The sequence below is a fragment of the Dama dama genome, chromosome X (genome assembly GCF_033118175.1).
Source record: "Dama dama isolate Ldn47 chromosome X, ASM3311817v1, whole genome shotgun sequence".
Taxonomy (NCBI): domain Eukaryota; kingdom Metazoa; phylum Chordata; class Mammalia; order Artiodactyla; family Cervidae; genus Dama; species Dama dama.
The window spans coordinates 11,846,329-11,869,152 of NC_083714.1; the positions used below are offsets into that span (position 1 = coordinate 11,846,329).

At 40.5% G+C, this 22,824-nt stretch overlaps 1 protein-coding gene across 1 annotated transcript in view; it reads left to right on the forward strand.

Annotated features, from left to right (window-relative positions):
- The first annotated feature begins 1,786 nt into the window (after positions 1 to 1,786).
- Positions 1,787 to 22,824, forward strand: part of NCBP2L (nuclear cap binding protein subunit 2 like) — a 38,088-nt gene continuing 17,050 nt past the window's right edge. Inside the window, 3 exon segments of the mRNA XM_061136972.1 lie at positions 1,787 to 1,808; positions 2,784 to 3,070; positions 3,073 to 3,280. Coding sequence (XP_060992955.1) covers positions 1,787 to 1,808; positions 2,784 to 3,070; positions 3,073 to 3,280 — 517 coding nt within the window.

Genomic DNA, 22,824 nt, shown 5'->3' on the forward strand with positions numbered 1-22,824 from the left:
CTTCAAAATTTATGCTTGATTCATAACACTACAAGAGTCAGCCTGAAATCACGAGATGCAGGTTTGATCCCTGGGTCAGGAAGATCCCCTAGAGAAGGAAATGGCAGCCCATTCCCCATTCCAGTATTCTTGCCCTGAAAACTCCACGGACAGAGGAGCCTGGCAGGCTATAGTCCATGGGGTTGCAAAGAGTAGGACAGGACTGAGCAACTAACACTTTCACTGTTTTTTCTACTTTTCACAACACTACACTGGTTAAAAGGGGTGTCTCCACTGCTGACTGCTAGGCAAGGTATTCTCCAAGGTTGACTTGAATTCCTAGTGCTAGTACCTAGTGCTTACTGTTCCCCAAGGCAGCCATTCCATCTTTGGACATCCATATTCTGATCATTTTAAAATGATCTTGTTTGTAGGAAGCCAAAATTATAAATGAGCTGAATAAGACACAGCCAAGAATAGAGCTTTTTGGCTCACTCCTACAACTTCCCTTCATGTGTGATACCAAATCATTCATTTGTTCAATTAGTTACAGGCTCATCGCAACAAACAGCTGGGGCACCCAGCCTGTATTTTGCTATCTCATCAACAAGGAAAATATGGGAAAGTTTGCTTAACGCCTGGATGGATTGCAATCCACTATAGATATCACATTCTCTGATCGGCCAATCTAGTAAAGAGATCAAAAAAAAAAAAGAAAAGAAATGAAGTCTGGGAGGGATATTTGTTTTTAAAAAGGGCAATTTGTCAATGACTCAAAGTAATGAGTTTCCAGCAGAAAGTTCCCAGACTTTCAAACGTCACTGAAAGGCTGTCAGGAAGAAGATTTGGGGGCAGTGGGCTTCCTACTGCTCTTCAAATGACATCTAAATAAGCAGGGTCCCCCATTTTTATTGCTTTGAATGGTACAGCACTGTTGTTTGCACCTGGTTTTATTTAGGCTCCCATTTCAGTTTTCCGTGCTTTTATTTTTCTTTGAGTTCTACCCTTGCACATGTTTCTTCTGTCTGGCTTGTTCCCTAAATTTCTACATTCTCCCCTCCCCCAAAACACACATACACACATGCACACACCCTCCTTGTCATTTGAGAATCAGTGTACCCAGCCTTCCCTCTGGACACCCTCTCTGGTGCCTCCAAACTGAATAACTGTTCCTCCTCCTGTGTGATGTAGTGGAAAGTGCACACAATGTCTATCACAAAGTTGATGCCCAATAAACGTTAGTTTCATTCTCTCTTTCCCCATGTATATCATTAAAACAGTATGGATCACACCATATTGTATTCTCTTGTTTACTTGCCCCCTGCATCAGTCAATTCTGAACTCATGCGTTCTTTCATTCAAGAGGTATTTATTGCATGTTTACTGTATGTGCAAGTCATTGTTCATGCTAAGTGCTGGGGATACAATAATTTCTGAAAATCATACTTACACTGTCTTTTTCATTTTTGCATTCATAGCACTTTGCATAGTGCCTGACAAATAAAGATTGCTCATTGCAGGTTTTGTAAGAGAATGCATTTCCTCAGAAGAGTTTCTTCAAGTGTGGTCCTTAGACCACTTGCACCTAGATCACTGAAGGGCTCAGGTTACATGTTAAATGTCAGTTCTTGTTCTAGATCTACTGAGTCAGAATCTCTTAAGGGTGGACTTCAGGAAGCTGCATTTCAGTCTAGTTTGCAGATATTTCTTTCCCACTAAAATTTGGGAACCACTGCAAAATAGGAGTCAGGGGAGGGGGGAGAACTAATGCATATTTTTGAAAAGTGTAGCTAAAATCAGTTGAATCATGTTTAATGCCTCTGACTACAGTAAGAACATTTTGTAAAGGGGGAAAAGGGCATTCGTTAAAATTATCTGGAAGGGTTTTTAAATAGACTTGGAATATTCAATTAATTATATTAAAGTTCTAAAGTCTAAGATAGTAAGTGGAATTATTGCTAATAAAATCTAATCTTAATTTAGATCAAAGTTTGTGATGCCAGAGAGTTTTCATTTTTATATAACTACTTGTATATTGAGGGCTTCCCTAATAGCTCAGTTGGTAAAGAATCCACCTGCAATGCGGGAGACCTGGGTTCGATCCCTGGGTTGGGAAGATCCCCTGGAGAAGGGAAAGGCTACCCACTCCAGTATTCTGGCCTGCAGAATTCCATGAACTGTACAGTTCACGGGGTCTCAAAGAGTCAGACACAATTGGGTGACTTTCACTTTCCCTTTTCACTTCACTTGTGTACTTGACAATATATAGAGATTTTGCCTAATTTAACAGTATAATATAGTGATTGCCATATTATAGGCCTGAATCACAAATTTGTTATTTTAAATTATGAGAGTATGTCACAACTATATTGGTACTTTGGCCCCTGGTTAGGTATGTTTTATCTGATGCCTAGTCCTTGATCAGAAGTGGTGGTAGTGCTCATTCTCCATGAAAATTTGATTCATTTTACCATTTTATGCTGTATTTTCCCAGAGGGTACTGTTATTAAACGTGTTCTTTGGTAATAGATGAGGTATGTACAACATCTGAGTCAACGTAAGGCAGCATAACTTCCCTTTCAGGAAGACTTGCAAAACTGGATTTTATGACCATGTTCCTGGGGCTTGGAACTTAGCATTTTTGGTTTGCCTTGATGTGATTTTCACAATCAAGAGCTGAGGTTGTCTATGCCTCGATGCAAACCTCAAATACACACAAGTTTGTATTTCAGTTTCCCTCCTTGTAACTTTACTTTCTTTAAAATTTAATTTAGGGCTTCTTTGGTGGTGTCACTACTGCTAAGCTGGAGCCTCACGGTGCCCACATGGTGCCACATCCAATGACCTAAGCATTCTGTGCAATGACTCCTCCCTGGAGCTGAGCGAGTACTGGGACCAGAAGTTTAGTGGTGACAATGATGAGCAAGAAAAATTACTGATGGAAAGCTCCACACTTTATGTGGGGAATCTTTCCTTTTATACAACCGAAGAGCAAATATATGAGCTCTTTAGTAGATGTGGTGACATCAAGAATGTTTATATGGGCCTGGATAAAATAAAGAAAATGGCCTGTGGTTTCTGGTTCATAGAATACTTTATAACAGAGATGAGGCTGAAAATGCCATGCAATTCCTAAATGGCACCAGCCTAGATGACTGTATTATCTGCACAGACTGGGATCTAGGCTTTAGAGAGGGCAGACAATACGGCCGTGGTCAATCTGGGGGCCAGTTAAGAGATGAGTTTCAAGAAGACTTCAATGTTGATAGAGGAGGTTTTGGAAAACAAGCTCAGGTCCCTGGTAGCAGAGGAATCCACTCAAAAAGTCTTTGTTAAAGAACAATGCCAGGCCAGCAAATAACCCATTTCATAACAAATTTAAATTACTTTATTTGCTGGGCAGAAGCCTTATTGATGTATTTTTTCTCTCTGAAATGATATTAAATGGTGCAAACAAAAATAGTCTCTTGTTCTTATCTTAATTTTGAGACTGGTTGTCAGGTTACCAGTTTGATCATCAGGTGGTCAAATGTGAAATGTCCTTTAGGAATTAACTATGTGAGATATGAGTCGTGAAAAGTACAACTTCCCATTCAGGAAGATTTCAGCTGGATTTTATGACCATGTTCCCAGAACCTGAAGTGATCATTTTATAGACTTTGCATAAAATAAAGTAAAATAATTGGAAACAACTTAAAAAGTCATTAAAGGAATGTAAGCACATTATTATAAACTATTTTAAAAGTCCAGAAGAGACTATAAGGGAAGCAAAAATCCCCCTGCCCCACCTCTTCCTATCCTAGGCCTATTCCCTGGGTGATAACTTTCAATTATTTTAGCAGCTTGTTTTGGTATCTTATGGCAGAAAGTGAAAAAGAACTAAAGAGCCTCTTGATGAAAGTGAAAGAGGAGAGTGAAAAAGTTGGCTTAAAACTCAACATTCAGAAAACTAAGATCATGGCATCTGGTCCCATCACTTCATGGGAAATAGATGGGGAAACAATGGAAACAGTGAGAGACTTTATTTTCTTGGACTCCAAAATCACTGCAGATGGTGACTGCAGCCACGCAATTAAAAGACGCTTGCTCCTTGGAAGAAAGGCTATGACCAACCTAGACAGCATATTAAAAAGCAGAGACATTACTTTACCAACAGAGGTCCATCTAGTCAAAGCAATGGTTTTTCCAGTAGTCATGTATGAATGTGAGAGTTGGACTATAAAGAAAGCTGAGCACCAAAGAATTGATGCTTTTGAACTGTGGTGTTGAAAAAGACTCTTGAGAGTCCCTTGGACTGCAAGGACATCCAACCAGTCCATCCTAAAGGAAATCAATCCTGAATATTCATTGGAAGGACTGATGCTGAAGCTGAAACTCCAATACTTTGGCCACTTGGTGCAAAAAACTGACTCATTGGAAAAGACCCTTATGCTGGGAAAGATTGAAGGCGGGAGGAGAAGGGGATGATAGAGGATGAGATGGTTGGATGACATCACTGACTCGATGGACATGAGTTTGAGCAAGCCCTGGGAGTTGGTGATGGACAGGGAAGCCTGGTATGCTACAGTCCATGGGGTCACAAAGAGTCAGACATGACTGAGCTACTGAACTGAACTGACTTTGGTTTATTTCCTGGTAGTTTTCTCCATATTTCTAAATAACATGACTACTTACACTGTTTATTTTAATTTTAAATGTCATCTATTGACTTTCTGCTTTCAGAGATGAGGATGTAGCTCAATTACACCCCCACTGGCACTTCTCTTCTCTCAATCCTCTCAATATAGTTTATAACATTTTACTTACATTTTATATTGTTATATAACATAGGTTAGCTTATGCTGCAGTGACAAACAACCCCAAAAGCCTTAGTGGCTTAAAATCACTGAAGTCTGCTCCTGAAACTACATTCTCATTGCTGATTGCCTGGGGGGTCTGCTCCATGCCATGATCATCCTCCTTTGGGGGCCCAAAAGGCTTATCCACTATCAGTCACGTGAATCAGTTATGGTAATTCCCTCTTTCTTGTTAGTGATTGGTTTAGGAATCCAGGCTTAAGCCAATCAGAGGTTTACAATCCCATGAGATTAGTTATTAATAAGGCCATAGGTGGACAATGACCAATGGGGACCCCAGTAAGACAGAAATGAAGGATTTTTAATTTATATTTGAATGAACCATTGTCTCTCTCCTTCCCACTGCATATGAATAAGTATGTGTACAGAGATTGCTACAAATGGCCTTCTTACAACCACAAGAGAAACAAGCCCTAGGATGAATTGGGCTCTTTAGATGATGGGAAGAAGAACCAAAGCAACTGTGTCTTTCATGAAATTACACAGATGCTGAATCAACTAGCCTGGTAGCACACACTATTTCTGGATATCCTATTATGTGAGGTAATACAGTATTTTATCCTGTAAACCAGCTTGTTGACATGCAGCCGAAAGTACCCTGATACCAAATACTTTTTCTTAATTTTATTCTTGTATAAAGGATTTAAACTGATTTCTCATGAGCCCAAACATACCTCTCCAGGGTTCATGACCTTTTATCTGGGAATTTCGATAAAATCCCCATCTTACTCCCAATTTCTTCACCCTGTGTCCTGATGTTATTTCTCTCATCAGTAACATACTTTCCTGAGTAGGAGAAGAAAGGGAATGTCAATTTTTATGACTGTTAAGTTCTGGGTATTTTGAAGGAGGCTTTAAAACACAATTTCATTTATTCTTAGCAACTCTATGCCCCTTACATAGATGAGAAAACAGAGGCTCAGAGAGGTAAGGGCACCAACTAGTAAGTGGCAGAGCTGGGGTTCAATCCAAGGAGTCTCCATCGAAGGTGGTGTTAAGCAGGGTACTCTATTGTCTCTTTCCCTTATCTTCAGTCAGGACAGGAGGTCCAAACCTCTATTAGAGTTTTATTTCTCCAGAAATTGTCCCACTGACCACATCATATCTGAGCTCTCTCTCCCTCAAGCAAGCTTCTCAAGCCTTTCTGTCTGATGTCGAGAATTTCACCCAGCCATATTTATTTCTACTCTCTGCGAGAAAGAGGAGCACCTGACATGCATTTCTGGCCAATTTAGCTTACTCTGCATACAGCAATGGAGTTTACTGAGTTTTTAGTGTCTCCTCTTTGCAACTTCCCTAAAATAGAAAAAGAGACTTTTCAAGTCATGGGATTAAAATTTTGTTTTTATCACAGGATGTTTCTAGAGGAGTACCTTGGCATATCTCCCAGCCACTCCTCCTAGTGGCTACCCACTTAGCCTGCTCCCAAATATGTCTTTAAACATTTAACAATGTCTTATGAAGCATACTGTCAGTTAAATTAAAGGAACTTTCATACTGTGTGGCTAGAGGACTCTTCCAGTAGTTCTTACAATAAAACATATTCTTCAAAATCATGTTGAATAAATCAGTAGACTAAAGGATAAAAATCAGATGATAATCTTAATAGATGCAGAAAAAATATTTGAAAAAATTCAATTCCCTTTGCACAACAAAAATGACCAACAAAATAAGAATAGAACAGAACTTCTTCACTCTGATCAAAGGTATCTATGAAAACCCCATCGTCAATGGTGAAAGACTGAAAGTTTTCCCTCTAAGATCAGGAACAATAGACTTTTGTTCAATATTGTGCTGGAGATTTTAAGCTAAGATTAATTAGGCAAGAAAATGAAATAAAAGTCATTCATATTGAAAAGGAAAAAGTAAACTTCTTTATTTGCAGGTTGCATGATCTTGTAGAGAGAAAATCCCAAGGAGTCCACTAAAAAGAGAACTACTAGAGCTAATAGTTCAGCAAAGTTACAGGAGATAAAATCAATATACAAAAATCAATTGCACTTCTATGAACTGGGAATAGAAAATCCAAAATGAAATTAAGAAAGCAATTCCATTTAAAATAGCATAAAAAGGAATAAAATACTTAGGAAAAAATGCAAGAAGTGTCTAATTTGCACTCTGAAAACTACAAAATATTGTTTGAAAGAAATTGAAGAAGGCTTAAATAAATGGAAAAATATCCCATATTAATGGATTGGAAGACTTATTAATATTGTTAAGAGGACAATATCTCTCAAATTGATCAGTAGCTTCAATCCAATTCCTATTGAAACCCCAGCTGGCAGGTTTTAAAAAAAAAATTGACAGGCTGATCCAAAAGCTCATATGGAAATGTAATAGAATAGCTTTAAAAAATCTTGAAAAAGAAGAACCAAGGGGAGCGGTCCTAAGATGGCAGAGGAATAGGACAGGGAGACCCCTTTCTCCCCTCCAAATTCATCAAAAGATCATTTGAACTCTGACCAAATTTGAACACTGAGCAAAACAACTTCTGAATGCTGGTGGAGGACACCAGGTACCCAGAAAGGCAGCCCATTGTCTTCGAAAGGAGGTAGGACAAAATATAAAAGATAAACAGAGAGACAAAAGAGTTAGGGACGGAGACCTGTCCCAGGGAGGGAGTCATGAAGAAGGAGAAGTTTCCAAACACCAGGACACAACTCCCAGTAGAGAAGTAGCTCAGACACTCGTGTCCACCACCAGCAAGCGGGGACTGAACAGGGAGGCGTGGGTTGCATGCTTAGGGTAAGGACCAGGCCTGAATGCCCTGAGGACAATCTGAGGGAGCTATCGTGAGATAGCAACCCAAATTGTGGGATAGCCAGAGAGAGAGAGGGAAAAAAATGAGAGAGAGAGAGAGAGAGAGAACTTTCCTGTGAAAAGCTCTAACCTAAGGCACAGCTGGGTCCACTCACAGAACAAAGGACTGAGCGAATACCAGAGGAGAGCTAGCTGGCCGCGGACTGACCCATCCCCCACCGGAGGCAGAGAGGCAGGCGGGAGACAGTCAGAGCCAGAAGGCGACGGGCAATCTTGGCCCTGGAGACAGCATCCTCTACCAAACTGTGAGCAGGTTCCCTGTTGCTAACCAAGTCTTCTTGGGATCTTGGATGGTTGACATCCACCAGGAGGGTCGCAGCCAGAGATCATCTCCCCAGAGGAGACACATGGCACACCTGAGACGGTGCTCCTGCTGCACACCCAGGAAACTGAGCTACTGAGACTGGGGAGGTGATAATATGCACCATCCACCTAGGGAGAGTGTGCTTGCCAAGCACCTGGTTGCCTGAGCTGCTCAGACCTGGGAAGGACACAAAACACAGGCCCAACCAAGTCTGCCTTTGTGGAGTACTCGAGAACCTGAACCTGAGCAGCTTAGACCTGGGAAGTGCAAACAACCCAAGGCTCACTTTAGACAGTTCCCCTGCAGAGCAACCTGGAGCCTGAGCAGTGTAGACTGGGAAAGTACACACGCCGTGAGTGGGGGCAAACCCAGTGTGGCCCAGACACTGTGAGCATTTCCCACACATGCCAGCGGGATTTGTTTGCAGTGTTCCTCCCTCCCCACAGCACAACTGAACAAGTGAGCCTTAATAAGTGTCCGCCTTTGCCCCCTTGTGTCAGGGCAGAAATTAGACACTGAGGAGACTTGCAAACAGAGGAAAACAAAAATAAACAAAGAAGAGGGAACCGCTTTGGAAGTGACAGGTACAACAGATTAAAACCCTGTAGTTAGCACCAACTACATTGAAAGGGGCCTATAAACCCTGAGAAGAAGTATAAGATAGAACAAGGAACTATCTGGAACTGAACTGACCCCACACTGCCTTCAACAACTCCAGAGAAATTCCTAGATATTTTTTTACTATTATCATTTAAAATTAAAAAAATTTTTTTCATTTATTTTTATTAGTTGAAGGCTAATTACAATATTGCAGTGGTTTTTGCCATACATTGACATGAATTAGACATGGATTTACATGTGTTCCCCATCCCAATCCCCCTCCCACCTCCCTCCCCATCCCATCCCTCTGGGTCTTCCCAGTGTACAAGCCCTGAGCACTTGTCTCATGCATCCAACCTGGGCTGGTGATCTGTTCACCCTTGATAGTATACTTGTTTCAATGCTATTCTCTCAGAACATCCTACCCTCGCCTTCTCCCACAGAGTCCCAAAGTCTGTTCTATATATCTGTGTCTCTTTTTCTGTTTTGCATATAGGGTTATTGTTACCATCTTTTTAAATTCCATATATATGCATTAGTATACTGTATTGGTCTTTATCTTTCTGGCTTACTTCACTCTGTATAATGGGCTCTAGTTTCACTCATCTCATTAGAACTGATTCAAATGAATTCTTTTTAATGGCTGAGTAATATTCCATGCTGTATATGTACCACAGCTTCCTTATCCATTCGTCTGCTGATGGGCATCTAGGTTGCTTCCATGTCCTGGCTATTATAAACAGTGCTGCGATGAACATTGGGGCGCACGTGTCTCTTTCAGATCTGGTTTCCTTGGTGTGTATGCCCAGGAGTGGGATTACTGGGTCATATGGCAGTTCTATTTCCAGTTTTTTAAGGAATCTCCACACTGTTCTCCATAGTGGCTGTACTAGTTTGCATTCCCACCAACAGTGTAAGAGGGTTTCCTTTTCTCCACACCCTCTCCAGCATTTATTGCTTGTAGCCCATGTGGTCACAAAGAGTTGGACACAACTGAGTGACTAACACTTTCACTTTTCAACACAGATTCAGGACTGGATAAGAAATGAAATGAAGTCAGGATGGAGGCTGATACATACTGAGAAGAGTGATGACCAGTGGATTGGAGGTTTTAGAAAGGAAGTGTGTGTGTGTGTGTGTGTGTGTGTGTGTGTGTGTGTGTGTGTGTGTGTTAGCAGTGAGGGTGGGGGAGGGCAGAGGAATGGGAAGTTTCAACTAAAAATGGCAGAGGTGATAGAATTTTTGTGATGATAAGGTCCAGGGTGTAACCATGGGAGTAGATGGCTGAATTGGGATGGAAGAAAAGATCATGGGAAATGAGTAGATCAAGGAACTGAGAATCCAGTGGTCCATCCATGTGAATGCTGAAGCACCAACTTTGTGGTGTAGGAGGTAAAGTCATCTATAGATTGTGAGTCAATCACTGTTTGCTCTTTTGCAAAGAAGTCAGTTTTTGTGTTTGGGTTTTAATTTCCTAGAACCTCAGCTGGGCCCTCAACAATACTAGGCAGGTCAACAGTTCCCCAATTAGCTTCCTCTCCGATTCCTCAGAATAACTGTTTTGACTGAATACTATATAATCTTAACACTGTGTAGATGACTTTGGTTCCTACTCACAAAGAAAACGGTCCATCAGGAAGAAAATCTCTCTCATCAGCTCCTTACATACATATGCACAGTCCCATGTTTTCGTCCTTCTTAAGTGGGACTCGATCCACTCTCCTGTCTAAGGCTAATGCTCCATCAATGCGGAGCTCCACCAATGTGCTCCATGCCAGCAACATCCCATCTCTCCTGTATTTTTACTCTATTTCCACTTGATGCTTCCCCCAAGGCTGTAAACTGGCATGAATCTACCCCACCTGTACAACAGCAGCAGCTGCAACCCCTCCAACCACTGGACTTGCCTCCACAGGCAAACTTGTTGAAAGAAATTGAAAGTAAAGTAAAACTAGTTGCTGTCTCCACTTCTTCATCTGTCTCTTCTTTTTTTAATTTAGCTTTTTATTTTGATTTTTGTATTTTAGCTTTTAAGCATTTTATTTAAAATAAAATTGGAACTGAAGCTCCAATACTTTGGCCACCTGATGCAAAGAGCTGACTCATTAGAAAAGAACATGATGCTGGGAAAGATTGAAGGCAGAAGGAGAAGAGGGCAACAGAGGATGAGATGGTTGGATGGCATCACCAACTCAATGGACATGAATTTGGGCAAACTCTGGGAGTTGGTGAGGGACAGGGAGGCCTGGGGTCCATGGGGTCACAAAGAGTTGAATACGACTTGGCAACTGAACAATGACAACATTTATTTTTTTATTTTAGCTTTTAATTTCAGACTTAGAAAAAACTTGCCAAAAGAGTTTTTTTTTTAATTTTATTTTTTTATTTTTTTTTCCAAAAGAGTTTTTAAAAATCCCATTTTGTCCCTCACTCAGATTCCCCAAATGCTAACATTTTCCCACATTTGCTTCTTTCTCCTCTTCCCTTTCCTCATATTCTCATCTCCTCTTCCTCTTCCTTCTTCTTCTTGTCCTCCTTGACCCCTCCTGCCTCTTACCTTCCTAGGTGAACCACTTGCTCTCATAATTCCAATGTGCACACTCATGATTTCCACACCTGTGTGCTCAGTCCTTATCTCTCTTCTGAGCTCCTCATCCATATTTCCATTTAAGTCTAGTTATTCCCTAGACTCCTCATGCTCAACATGTTCCAAACTGATCTCGTTATTCCTGCCCCACATTTCTCCATCTCCATTTCTCCCCTATGTCTGCTTGTTTGTTTGCATTCCCTGTCCCAGTTAGTCACACCACTGGCTCCAAGTACCTAGCCAGAAATCTGACTCTTTCTTCTCCTTCACTTATTTTGTCAAAAAGTTCTAAATCTCTTTCATTTATGTGCTCTCCTTATTTGGCTTTGGTTGAGATGCTCAGTTGTATCTGACTCTTTGCGACCCCATGGACTGTAGCCTGCCAGGCTCCTCTGTCCATGGGATTCTCCAGGCAAGAATACTGGAAGAGGGGTGCCATTTCCTCCTCCAGGAGATCTTCCTGACCAAAAGATTGAGCCCATGTCTCTTATGTTTCCTGCATTGGCAGGCGGATTCTTTACCACTAGCACCAAGTATCTCTTGCTTAACATATTGCATTGATTTTCCAACAGCTCTTATGCATCAATCTCTACCCCTTTGAATTACTTCAGCTACCTGAGTAATTTTTCTTAAATGCAGATTTCATCATGGCATTGCCCTATTTAAAACCATTCAAAGATTGCTCATAGCTTCTGGATAACATCCGTACTCCTTGGAATGTCATATAGAGTTCTTCGTGATCTGTCTTCAGACTATCAGCCTCTTCATTCTCCTCCACATTCAACCATGTACCTACAATATTATTCATTTATTGAAGTTACCATGTTCCCTTTGGCCTCTGTGCCACTGTGCATGCTGTGCCATCTTTCTGAAATGCCCATCTTTCCCTGAACAACACCGACTCTGTTTTCAAGACTTATTTTTCCCAGTTCCACTCGTTGGTAGGATCCCATTCTCCATGCTCTGTAGCAGCTTGTATTTATATCTCAGTGCTTTACCCCACTTTATTGTAACTGTCTGTTCACTTATCTTTTCCCTACTAGACTGGGGACTCCTTGAGGAGAGGGACTTAGCACACACTGAAAAAATTAACTCTAATATAATGAGTTTGATTTACACAAGGAACCAATAAGAACCAATCAAATTGCTTTGCAGTCATAGGCTTCTATCTTTTTTCATTGTATATGTATGCATTGATAAATCCTTGAAATAAAATATAAGATTTATATATTACTTGTCATATATTTTGATATGTTTACTAATTTTCTCATGCCATCTATCTGGACTCTATTTTCACTCCTGGAAGCTTATATTTCCCTAGAATAAAACTTCAAGTCCCTTCTAAATGATTATGTTCAATGAACAGGTAGATAATTTTCCACAGTCACACATAACTGAATTCTTTATTTTCTCCTGCAAACTTATCAGGATTTAGAGAATCTAAGAGTTGAAAAAGATCTTTATAGGTCCCCTTTTCTAGTGCTTCCCAACCCTAGTAGCTCATCTGAAGGAGCCTGTAAATATACAGATTCTCATGCCCCACTCCAGAGGTGTTGGTTGTTTAATCACTAAATTTTGTCTGACTCTTTGTGATTCCATGGAGGCAGCCTGCCAGGCTCCTCTGACCATGGGACTTCCTGGGCAAGAATACTGGAGACGGTTGCCATTTGATTTTCCCAACCCAGGGATTGAACCCAAGTCTCTTGCATTGGCAGGCAAATTCTGTACCACTGAGCCACCTGGGAAGGCCAGGTGGTACAATACAGTGGTACAATACAGTATAGTCTGAGACCAATATTTCTAAAATTTTCCCAATTAGTTCAGATGAGCAACCAGGGATTAGAATGCTTGATCGAGTGTAATCATCATGTCAGTGCTTGAATACCCTGGATAACATCATAGCATTCTCAAACTTTAAAGTGGAATTTCACTTGGTAGGTCTGGATAGGTGGCCTGAGGTTCTGTATTTCTGGGAAACTCTCCTATAGTACAATGGACCACACTTTGAATATCAAGGGCATTAAAAGCACACAATAGTGGAGTCAGAGAAACCTGGGTTCAAATCCTACTTCTTCTAGCTTAGTAGTTATGCAACCTTGGGCAGTTCACTTTTCTGATCCTCAGTTTCCTCATTTATAAAATCAATATGATAATGCCTCATTGGGCTGTTGTGGAGATTTTTTTTAAGAATACAAATTGACACAGATATATTTTTTTTGACAATTCAAGCAATCTAAACCAATTGAACTTTCTCTTCATCTTGATTATGCAGACACATTTGAAGAGAATATCTTTATAGTACTGTGCCTTCCTATACAGAAATGTCACTTTTTATTTGTCTTTATGTGCCATGATTAAATTAAATGAGATAATGCTTTAAAAACACTTAGCATGGTTCCCGGACATCTTAAGTGCTTAGAACATGGTAACTGGTAGCTTTTAAAAATTTATTTGATTATGGAAAATTTCAAACACACACACTGTATAAAGGCCAGTGTAAGTGAATATCCATGCATCCATCACTCAGGTTCAACACGTATCACCACATGGCCAAACATGTTTCATCTGTACACCAGCTCATAAAGTAAATCCTAGACACCTATATTATTTGCTCAGTAAACACTTCAGCATGTATCTCTAAAAGACTTAAGGCTGATCCCCACCCCACCCCTATCTTTCTCTCTCTCGCTCTCATTATAACCATTAATTAATGCCATTATTTTCACCTAAAAGTTTAACACAAAAATCTTAGTATGATCAATTGAATGCCAATCAGCACTCAAACATCTCCAATTATGTCAAAAACAGTATTTTTTTAAGTTGGCTTGTCCAAATAAGGGTAAGAAAGGAAGTTGTATTACTATTATCATCACCATTATCATTTTTTCTTTCTTTTTTTTTAAATTTTGTATTAGTTGGAAGCCAACCACTTCACAACATTGCAGTGGGTTTTGTCATACATTGACATGAATCAGCCATGGAGTTACATGTATTCCCCATCCCGATCTCCTGTCCCACCTCCCTCTCCACCGGTTCCTCTGGGTCTTCCCAGTGCACCAGGCCCGAGCACTTGTCTCATGCATCCCACCTGGGCTGGTGATCTGTTTCACCATAGATAATATACATGCTGTTCTTTCGAAACATCCCACCCTCGCCTTCTCCCACAGAGTTCAAAAGTCTGTTCTGTACTTCTGTGTCTCTTTTTCTGTTTTGCATATAGGGTTATCGTTACCATCTTTCTAAATTCCATATATATGTGTTAGTATGCTGTAATGTTCTTTATCTTTCTGGCTTACTTCACTCTGTATAGTGGGCTCCAGTTTCATCCATCTCATTAGAACTGATTCAAATGAATTCTTTTTAACGGCTGAGTAATATTCCATGGTGTATATGTACCACAGCTTCCTTATCCATTCATCTGCTGATGGGCATCTAGGTTGCTTCCATGTCCTGGCTATTATAAACAGTGCTGCGATGAACATTGGGGTGCACGTGTCTCTTTCAGATCTGGTTTCCTCGGTGTGTATGCCCAGAAGTGGTATTGCTGGGTCATATGGCAGTTCTATTTCCAGTTTTTTAAGAAATCTCCACACTGTTTTCCATAGCGGCTGTACTAGTTTGCATTCCCACCAACAGTGTAAGAGGGTTCCCTTTTCTCCACACCCTCTCCAGCATTTATTGCTTGTAGACTTTTGGATAGCAGCCATCCTGACTGGCGTGTAATGGTACCTCATTGTGGTTTTGATTTGCATTTCTCTGATAATGAGTGATGTGGAGCATCTTTTCATGTGTTTGTTAGCCATCTGTATGTCTTCTTTGGAGAAATGTCTGCTTAGTTCTTTGGCCCATTTTTTGATTGGGTCATTTATTTTTCTGGAATTGAGCTGTAGGAGTTGATGCATATTTTTGAGATTAATCCTTTGTCTGTTGCTTCATTTGCTATTATTTTCCCCCATTCTGAAGGCTGTCTTTTCACCTTGCTTATAGTTTCCTTTGTTATGCAAAAGCTTTTAAGTTTCATTAGGTCCCATTTGTTTATTTTTGCTTTTATTTCCAATATTCTGGGCGGTGGGTCATAGAGGATCCTGCTGTGATTCATGTCGGAGAGGGTTTTGCCTATGCTCTCCTCTAGGAGTTTGATAGTTTCTGGTCTTACATTTAGATCTTTAATCCATTTTGAGTCTATTTTTGTGTATGGTGTTAGAAAGTGTTCTAGTTTCATTCTTTTACAAGTGGTTGACCAGTTTTCCCAGCACCACTTGTTAAAGAGGTTGTCTTTTCTCCATTGTATATTCTTGCCTCCTTTGTCAAAGATAAGGTGTCCATAGGTATGTGGATTTATCTCTGGGCTTTCTATTCTGTTCCACTGATCTATATTTCTGTCTTTGTGCCAGTAGCATACTGTCTTGATGACTGTGGCTTTGTAGTAGAGTCTGAAGTCAGGCAGGTTGATTCCTCCAGTTCCATTCTTCTTTCTCAAGATTACTTTGGCTATTCGAGGTTTTTTGTATTTCCATACAAATTGTGAAATTATTTGTTCTAGAGCTGTGAAAAATACCATTGGTAGCTTGATAGGGGTTGCATTGAATCTATAGATTGCTTTAGGTAGTATAGCCATTTTGACAATATTGATTTTTCCAATCCATGAACGTGGTATGTTTCTCCATCTGTTTGTGTCCTCTTTGATTTCTTTCATCAGTGTTTTATAGTTTTCTATGTATAGGTCTTTTGTTTCTTTAAGTAGATATACTCCTAAGTATTTTATTCTTTTTGTTGCAATGGTGAATGGTATTGTTTCCTTAATTTCTCTTTCTGTTTTCTCATTGTTAGTGTATAGGAATGCAAGTGATTTCTGTGTGTTAATTTTATATCCTGCAACTTTACTATATTCATTGATTAGCTCTAGTAATTTTCTGGTAGAGTCGTTAAGGTTTTCTATGTAGAGGATCATGTCATCGGCAAACAGTCAGAGTTTCACTTCTTCTTTTCCTATCTGGATTCCTTTTACTTCTTTTTCTGCTCTGATTGCTGTGGCCAACACTTCCAAAACTAGGTTGAATAGTAGTGGTGATAGCAGGCACCCTTGTCTTGTTCCTGATTTCAGGGGAAATGCTTTCAATTTTTCACCATTGAGGGTAATGCTTGCTGTGGGTTTGTCATATATATCTTTTATCATGTTGAGGTATGTTCCTTCTATTCCTGCTTTCTGGAGAGTTTTAATCATAAATGGGTGTTGAATTTTGTCAAAGTCTTTCTCTGCATCTATTGAGATAATCATATGGTTTTTATCTTTCAATTTGTTAATGTGGTGTATTACATGGATTGATTTGCAGATATTAAAGAATCCTTGCATTCCTGGGATAAAGCCCACTTGGTCATGGTGTATGATCTTTTTAATATGTTGTTGGATTCTGTTTGCTAGAATTTTGTTAAGGATTTTTGCATCTATGTTCATCAGTGATATTGGCCTGTAGTTTTCTTTTTTTGTGGCATCCTTGTCTGGTTTTGGAATTAGGGTGATGGCGGCCTCATAGAATGAGTTTGGAAGTTTACCTTCATCTGAAATTTTCTGGAAGAGTTTGAGTAAGATAGGTGTTAGCTCTTCTCTAAATTTTTGGTAGAATTAAGCTGTGAAGTCATCTAGTCCTGGGCTTTTGTTTGCTGGAAGATTTCTGATTACAGTTTCGATTTCCTTGCTTGTGATGGCTCTGTTAAGATCTTCTATTTCTTTCTGGTTCAGTTTTGGAAAGTTATGCTTTTCTAAGAATTTGCCCATTTCTTCCAAGTTGTCCATTTTATTGGCATAGAGCTGCTGGTAGTAGTCTCTTATGATCCTTTGTATTTCAGTGCTATCTGTTGTGATCTCTCCATTTTCATTTCTAATTTTGTTAATTTGATTCTTCTCTGTTTCTTAATGAGTCTTGCTAATGGTTTGTCAATTTTGTTTATTTTTTCAAAAAACCAGCTTTTAGCTTTGTTGATTTTTGCTATGGTCTCTTTAGTTTCTTTTGCATTTATTTCTGCCCTAATTTTTAAGATTTCTTTCCTTCTACTAACCCTGGGGTTCTTCATTTCTTCCTTCTCTAGTTGCTTTAGGTGTAGAGTTAGGTTATTTATTTGACTTTTTTCTTGTTTCTTGAGGTAAGCCTGTAATGCTATGAACCTTCCCCTTAGCACTGCTTTTACAGTGTCCCGTAGGTTTTGGGTTGTTGTGTTTTCATTTTCATTCATTTCTATGCATATTTTGATTTCTTTTTTGATTTCTTCTATGATTTGTTGGTTATTCAGAAGTGTGTTATTTAGCCTCCATATGTTTGAATTTTTAACAATTTTTTTCCTGTAATTGAGATCTAATCTTACTGCACTGTGGTCAGAAAAGATGACTGGAATGATTTCAATTTTTCTGAATTTACCAAGACTAGATTTATGGCCCATGTATATGATCTATTCTGGAGAAGGTTCCATGTGCACTTGAGAAAAAGGTGAAGTTGACTGTTTTGGGGTGAAATGTCCTATAGATATCAATTAGTCTAGCTGGTCCATTGTGTCATTTAAGGTTTGTGTTTCCTTGTTAATTTTCTGTTTAGTTGATCTATCCATAGTTGTGAGTGGGGTATTAAAGTCTCCCACTATTACTGTGTTACTATTAATTTCCTCTTTCATACTCATTAGCATTTGTCGTACATATTGCGGTGCTCCTATGTTGGGTGCATATATATTTATAATTGGTATATCTTCTTCTTGATCCTTTGATCATTTGGTAGTGTCCTTCTTTGTCTCTTTTCACATCCTTTATTTGAAAGTCTATTTTATCTGATATGAGTATTGCGACTCCTGCTTTCTTTTGTTCTCTGTTTGCGTGAAATATATTTTTCCAGCCCTTCAGTTTTAGTCGGTATGTGTCTCTTGTTTTGAGGTGCGTCTCTTGTAGACAGCATATATAGGGGTCTTGTTTTTGTATCCATTCAGCCAGTCTTTGTCTTTTGGTTGGGGCATTCAATCCATTTACATTTAAGGTAATTATTGATAGATGTGGTCCCGTTGCCATTTACTTTGTTGTTTTGGGTTCACATTTATACAGCCTTTCTGCATTTCCTGTCTAGAGAAGATCCTTTAGCATTTGTTGAAGAGCTGGTTTGGTGGTGCTGAATTCTCTCAGCTTTTGCTTATCTGTAAAGCTTTTGAATTCTCCTTCATATCTGAATGAGATCCTTGCTGGATACAGTAATCTAGGTTGTAGGTTATTCTCTTTCATTACTTTAAGTATGTCCTGCCATTCCCTTCTGGCCTGGAGGGTTTCTATTGATAGATCAGCTGTTATCCTTATGGGAATCCCTTTGTGTGTTATTTGTTGTTTGTCCGTTACTGCTTTTGATATTTGTTCTTTGTGTTTGATCTTTGTTAATTTGATTAATATGTGTCTTGGGGTGTTTTGCTCTGGGTTTATCCTGTTTGGGACTCTCTGGGTTTCTTGGACTTGGGTGGCTATTTCCTTCCCCATTTTAGGGAAGTTTTCAGCTATTATCTCCTCGAGTATTTTCTCATGGCCTTTCTTTTTGTCTTCTTCTTCTGGGACTCCTATGATTCGAATGTTGGGGCGTTTCACATTGTCCCAGAGGTCCCTGAGGTTGTCCTCATTTCTTTTGATTCTTTTTTCTTTTTTCCTCTCTGCTTCATTTATTTCCACCATTTTATCTTCTCCCTCACTTATCCTATCTTCTGCCTCTGTTATTCTACTCTTGGTTCCCTCCAGAGTGTTTTTGATCTCATTTATTGCATTATTCATTTTTAATTGACTCTTTTTTATTTCTCCTAGGTCCTTATTTTAAGCATTTCTTGCATCTTCTCAATCTTTGTCTCCAGGCTATTTATCTGTAACTCCATTTTGTTTTCAAGATTTTGGATCATTTTTATTATCATTACTCTAAATTCTTTTTCAGGTAGATTCCCTATCTCCTCCTCTTTTGTTTGACTTGGTGGGCATTTTTCATGTTCCTTTACCTGTTGGATATTTCTCTGCCTTTTCATCTTGTTTAGATTGCTGTGTCTGGAGTGGGCTTTCTGTATTCTGGAGGTCTGTGGTTCCTTTTTATTGTGGAGGTTTCACCCAGTGGGTTGGATTGGACGATTGGCTTGTCAAGGTTTCCTGGTTAGGGAAGCTTGCGTCAGTGTTCTGCTGTGTGGAACTGGATTTCTTCTCTCTGGAGTGCAATGGAGTGCCCAGTAATGAGTTTTGAGATGGGTCTATGTGTTAGGTGTGACTTTGGGCAGCCTGTATGTTGACTCTCAGGGCTATGTTCCTGTGTTGCTGGAGAATTTACGTGGTATGTCTTGCTCTGAAACTTATTGGCTCTTGGGTAGTGGTTGGTTTCGGTGTAGGTATGGAGGCTTTTGGACGATCTCTTATTACTTAATGTTACATGTAGTCAGGAGTTTTCTGGTGTTCTCAGGTTTTGGGCTTAAGTCTCCTGCCTCTGGATTTCAGTTTTATTCTTCCAGTAGTCTCAAGACTTCTCCAACTATACAGCACTGATAATAAAACTTCTAGGTTAATGGTGAAAAGATTCTCCACTGTGAGGGACACCCAGACAGTTTCACAGAGTTACATGAAGAAGAGGAGAGGGAGGAGGGAGATAGAGATGAGCAGGAGGAGAAAAAGGGGGACTCAAGAAGAGAGAGACAGATCTACACAGTTGTCTGTTCCCAGGGTGTTCTCCATAGCCCAGACACCCACAAAGATTCACAGAATTGGATTGGGAAGTGAAGGGGAAAGGAGGAAATAGAGGTGTTCTGAGATAGGAAACGGAGAGTCAAAAGTGGGAGAGAGTAATCAACACACTCCTGAATAAAAATGGGAACTGAATATTGGATTCTTAAATGTCCAAATTTTATATCACATACTGAAAAACAAAGATTAAAAATCTAGAGTAGAGGTTAGAGTCTTAAAAATACATTGTTAAAAAAAAACACAAAAAATTTTAGAAATATATATGAAGGTTGGTTTAAAAATAGGGCTTCTCTCTTTTTTTTTGCAAGGTTATAGTGAAATGAAAATTAAGGAGTAGTAGAGGAGTAATAGAGGACTTTTAAAGGAAATAAGAGGAAAAGAAATATAGAAAAAAGAAGAGAAAAAGGAAAAAAAAGCAAGAAAAAAATTTTTCCTAATTAAAAAATTCATAAAAATCTATGAGAATGAAAATTAAGGAGTAGTGGGGGAGTAATAGGGAATTTTAAAAGAAAAAGAGAAAAAATAAAAAAGAAAAAAGAGAAAAGAAATTTTTTTTACTTAAAAAAAAAAAGTAAAAATATATCTAGGAATTTCTCTGGAGCTGTTGCAGTCAGTGTGGGTTCGGTTCAGTTTCAGATAGCTCTTCGTTCCAGCTTACACTTCTCGATATCTAAAGGCCCCTTCCGGTGTAGTCGGTGTTATCTATAGGGATTTTAATCTGTTGCACCGGTCCCTTCTGAAGCGGTTCCCTTTGTTTATTTGACTTCTGTTTGCCGGTCTCTTCAGTGCCTAATTTCTGCCCTGACACAGGCGGGCGGAGGTGGTCTCTTATTCAGGTTACTAGTTCCGTCGCGCTGCAGGTAGGGGCTGGTGCTGCTTTCCCCGTCTACGCTGCTCAGGCTCCCGGCTGTTCTATATGGAGCATGCCCTGCACTGTGCACGGTTCCAGCCCTCGGGTGTTCCACAAAAGTGCGGAACAAAAAGCTGCGCCTGCTTTTTGTGCCTTCCCCGTCCGAGCGGCTCAGGCATCCAGGAGCTTGACGGGCGCACTCTCCCTGGGTGTGGCACGCCTTCTCCCCTCCGTGTCCCCAGCCCCAGTCCCCGCCTCCGCCCTGTGTCTCGCCGCGACCCTCCCGGCAGATGTCAACCATCCAGAATCTCAGGAAGTCTTTGGTTAGAAACTGGAGGCCTGTTTGCAGTGCGGTAAGGGATGCGGTCCTTGGAGCCGAGCTTGCCCCTTTCTCCTCCCCCCTGCCTCCTGCCTCCGGTGGGGCTGGGCCGGTCCGCAGCCTGCGAGCTCTTCTCTGGACTTGCTCAGACCCTTTGTTCTGCAAACGGCCAGCAGTGTGTTCGGGCAGTTAATTATCTCTCTCTCTTTTGCTGTCCCACAGTTTAAGTTGCTATCTCACAAAAGCTCCCTCCGATTGTCCTCAGGGCACTCAGGCCCGGTCCTTACCCTAAGCAATGCCGCCCGCTCCTCTCCGTTTCGCTCCCACTTGCTGGTGGCGGATGCGGGCGTCTGGGGTACTTTTCTGCTGGGAGTTGCTTTTAGGCATGTAATCTGTGGGTTTTATTTATTCTTCCCCTCCCAGTCAGGTTGCCCTCCGAGATTCAAACACTTCCCCCAGACCCGCCAGTGCGAGGGTTTCCCGGTGTTGGGAAACTTCCTCTATTAAGACTCCCTTCCTGGGACAGGTCTCCATCCCTAGCTCTTTTGTCTCTCTTTTTATCTTTTATATTTTGTCCTACCTCCTTTCGAAGACAATGGGCTGCTTTTCTGGGCGCCTGATGACCTCAGCTAGCAATCAGAAGTTGTTTTGTGAAGTTTGCTCTGCGTTCAATTATTCTTTTGATGAATTTGTAGGAGAGAAAGTGGTCTCCCCGTCCTATTCCTCTGCCATCTTGGCTCCTCCCACCATTATCATTTCTATCACAAAGATCTCCAGCCTTGATTTCCAGTGATGAGGAGCTTATCAGCTCTCACAGCAGTTCATTTTATTTTTCAATAGTGTTTCCATTCAATAGAAAGAAGGATTGCTGTCTCCCTGTATCTTCTCTCCATTGAGTCTTACATAGAATAAATCTACTCCTTCTGCTCCATGACAGTCTGTATTAGTTTCCTGTGGCCACTATAACAAAGTGCCACAAACCAGGTGGCTTAAAACAACAGAAATTTATTGTCTCACAGTTCTGCAGACTAGAAGTCTGAAATCAAGGTGCTGACAGGGTGATGTTTCATTTGTTTCATTTCTGGGGAGAAACCTTTCTTGCCCCTTCCAGCTTCTGAGGGCTCCTGTTTTTCAGCTGTGACAGCACAATTCCAGTCTGTGCCTCCTTCTTTACATGATCATCTTCCCTTTGTGTCTGTGACCAAATTTCCTTCTCACAAGGACACCAGTCATATTGGATTAAGCCCCAACCCTACTCCAATATGCCTCATCTGAATGAGTTGCATCTGTAAAGACTGCGTTCAAAACTCAGTGTCTTCCCTGGTGGCTCAGTGGTAAAGAATCCACCTGCCAATGCAGGACACACGGGTTCAATCCCTGCTCCAGGAACATCCCACATGCCTCGGAGCAACTAAGCCCATGTGCCGTAGCTCCAGAGCCTGTGCTCTAGAGTCCAGGAGCTGCAACTACTGAGCCCACATTAAACAGCTACTGAAGTCTGCACACCCTAGAGCCTGGGAACCACAACAAGAGAAGCCACTGCAATGAAAAGCCCACACATCAGTATACCACAACTAGAGAGTAGTCCCCCCCTTACTGCAACTGGAGAAAAGCTCATGCAGCAGTGAAGACCCAGCACAGCCAAAAATAAATACATAAAATTATTTTTAAAAATCAAGTCACATTCTGATATTCCAGAGTTTAGAACTTCAGCATATCTTTTAGGGGGGACACGATTCAACTCAGAGTAGAGCCCTTCAAATATTAAGAAAATCATCAAA